The sequence below is a fragment of the Mus pahari genome, chromosome 19 (assembly GCF_900095145.1).
Source record: "Mus pahari chromosome 19, PAHARI_EIJ_v1.1, whole genome shotgun sequence".
In the NCBI taxonomy this organism is placed as follows: Eukaryota; Metazoa; Chordata; class Mammalia; order Rodentia; family Muridae; genus Mus; species Mus pahari.
Genome location: NC_034608.1, coordinates 22,400,661 through 22,402,598, shown reverse-complemented (window position 1 = coordinate 22,402,598; position 1,938 = coordinate 22,400,661). Strand labels below are relative to the sequence as shown.

The 1,938-nt window shown below is 44.7% G+C and overlaps 1 protein-coding gene across 3 annotated transcripts in view; it reads left to right on the top strand.

Annotated features, from left to right (window-relative positions):
* The window catches only part of Insr (insulin receptor), a 128,871-nt gene that overhangs the window by 82,905 nt on the left and 44,028 nt on the right, over positions 1-1,938 (top strand). For all 3 annotated transcript variants that reach the window (XM_021218779.2, XM_029532315.1, XM_021218778.2), the window contains exon 7: positions 1,567-1,693. In XM_021218779.2, the coding sequence (XP_021074438.1) occupies positions 1,567-1,693 (127 nt within the window). The remainder of the gene's footprint in view (positions 1-1,566; positions 1,694-1,938) is intronic.

Here is a 1,938-nt window from a genome sequence, read left to right as displayed (position 1 = left end):
TCCCCCCTCTCTCCCCTCCCCCTCCTCTCTTCCTTTTCTTCCTTCCCTCTCCTCTCCTCCTCCTTTTCCTCCTCCTTCTAAACATAGGTTCTGTGAACAGAACTCAGATCCCCAGGCTTACACCTGAGCATTCACATTCTTGGAGTATTCACCAAGTAAACTGTCTTTCTCGATGGCCAGAGGCAGGCTTTCAGTATCTTATCTGAGCCAGTTCCACAAAGTACAGTGTTTTATGTCCCATAATCATAAGACTCATGCTCAGAGCATCAAGGCTGAAGAAGGAGATGCAGCAGTCTCTATCACCTGGGAAGCAACAAGATGATGTTTGGGATTTGAAAAATGGTTCAGTTCTGTTGCTGTCATTCAAAGCAACTTGGGGGCGAAAGCATTTATTTTCTCTTACATTTCCAGATCACAATGCATCATTTAGGGGGCTCAGAGCAAAAACTTAAGGCAGAAACCTGGAGGCAGGGACTGAAGCAGTGATCATGGAAGAATACTGTTTATGGTTAGCTACTGTTCTTATATAGCCCAGGGCCACCTACCCAGGCATGGCACTGCCCATGGTAGGCTGGGACCTTCCTACATCTATTATCGATTAAAAAAAAAAAAAAATGCTTCACAGACATGACCACAGGCCAATCTGATGGAGAAAGCTTTTCAATTAAGGTTCTCTCTTCCCAGATGTGTCAAGTTGTTGACCAAGATTAGCCATCACACCTGCACATACGTGGACATGCATACACATGTATACATACACACACATAAACCATACCACCCCTTTGTTTAAAAGTGGCTGATTAGTTGTCCTTTTTACATGGGCGTGAGTCATCCAGGATTTAGTTGAGCGTGATATTCAGCTGAGTCTTCAATACGTAGTTATCTGCTGATTCCCCACCTTTCAAACTCAGCAAGACCAGTCCTCTGCTTATGTGGATGAGACACATGTAAGCAGTAGCAGCCCCCGCCCCCGTTTTAATTGTCAATACAATCTAGAATCACATGGAAAGAGAATCTTAATTGAAGATTTTCCCAGATCAGACTGGCCTGTAGACATACCTGGGGAGCATTTTCTTGGTTGATGATTGATTCTTTTGGGGGTTTCTTGCTGGCCCAGAGCTCACCAAGTACACGTGGCTGGCTTGGCTTTGGTTTTGATTGTTAGTTGAAATGAGATGAGCCATTCCATGGCCTGGATCTTGAACAACATGAGAGTGGAGAAAGCTAGCTAAGTAAAAGTAGGAAGCAGGCATCATCCATGCATCATTTTTCTCTGCTGTTGACTGTGGATGATGAGAAATGACTAATGGCTTGACTTCCTGCCTTCATTTCCCTGAAGTGATAATCTGACCTGTAACTGTAAGCCAAACAAACTCTTCCTCCCTTTAGTTGCTTTTTCTTATGATATTTTATCACAGCAACAAGATGGGAATAGGACTCCTGCCATCCTTCAATCCCACCTCTCTTCCCAAAGAGGCAGGAGGAGGTTGAATACTTTGGCCTGAAACTAACTATTCAATATTCCGATTGCCTGACTTTTTTTTTTTTCCTCTTGAACATTTCTAGGTGAAAATGAATTGCTTAAATTTTCTTTCATTCGGACATCTTTTGACAAGATCCTGTTGAGGTGGGAGCCCTACTGGCCCCCCGACTTCCGAGATCTCCTGGGATTCATGCTGTTCTACAAAGAGGCGTAAGTAAAAGGAGGTAGACTTTTGCTTTTTGTTGCATGGACAGACAAAGGCTATCCAGAAGGTTAAGGAAGGGAAGTTCCATCTTGGCTCACAGCTTGCATGGTGGGGATGTCATAGCAGCAGGAAGCAGCTGGTCTCATGGCATCCATAGGCAGGAAACAGCTGGTCACATGGCATCCACAGGCAGGAAACAGCTGGTCACATGGCATCCACAGGCAGGAAACAGCTGGTCACATGGCATCCA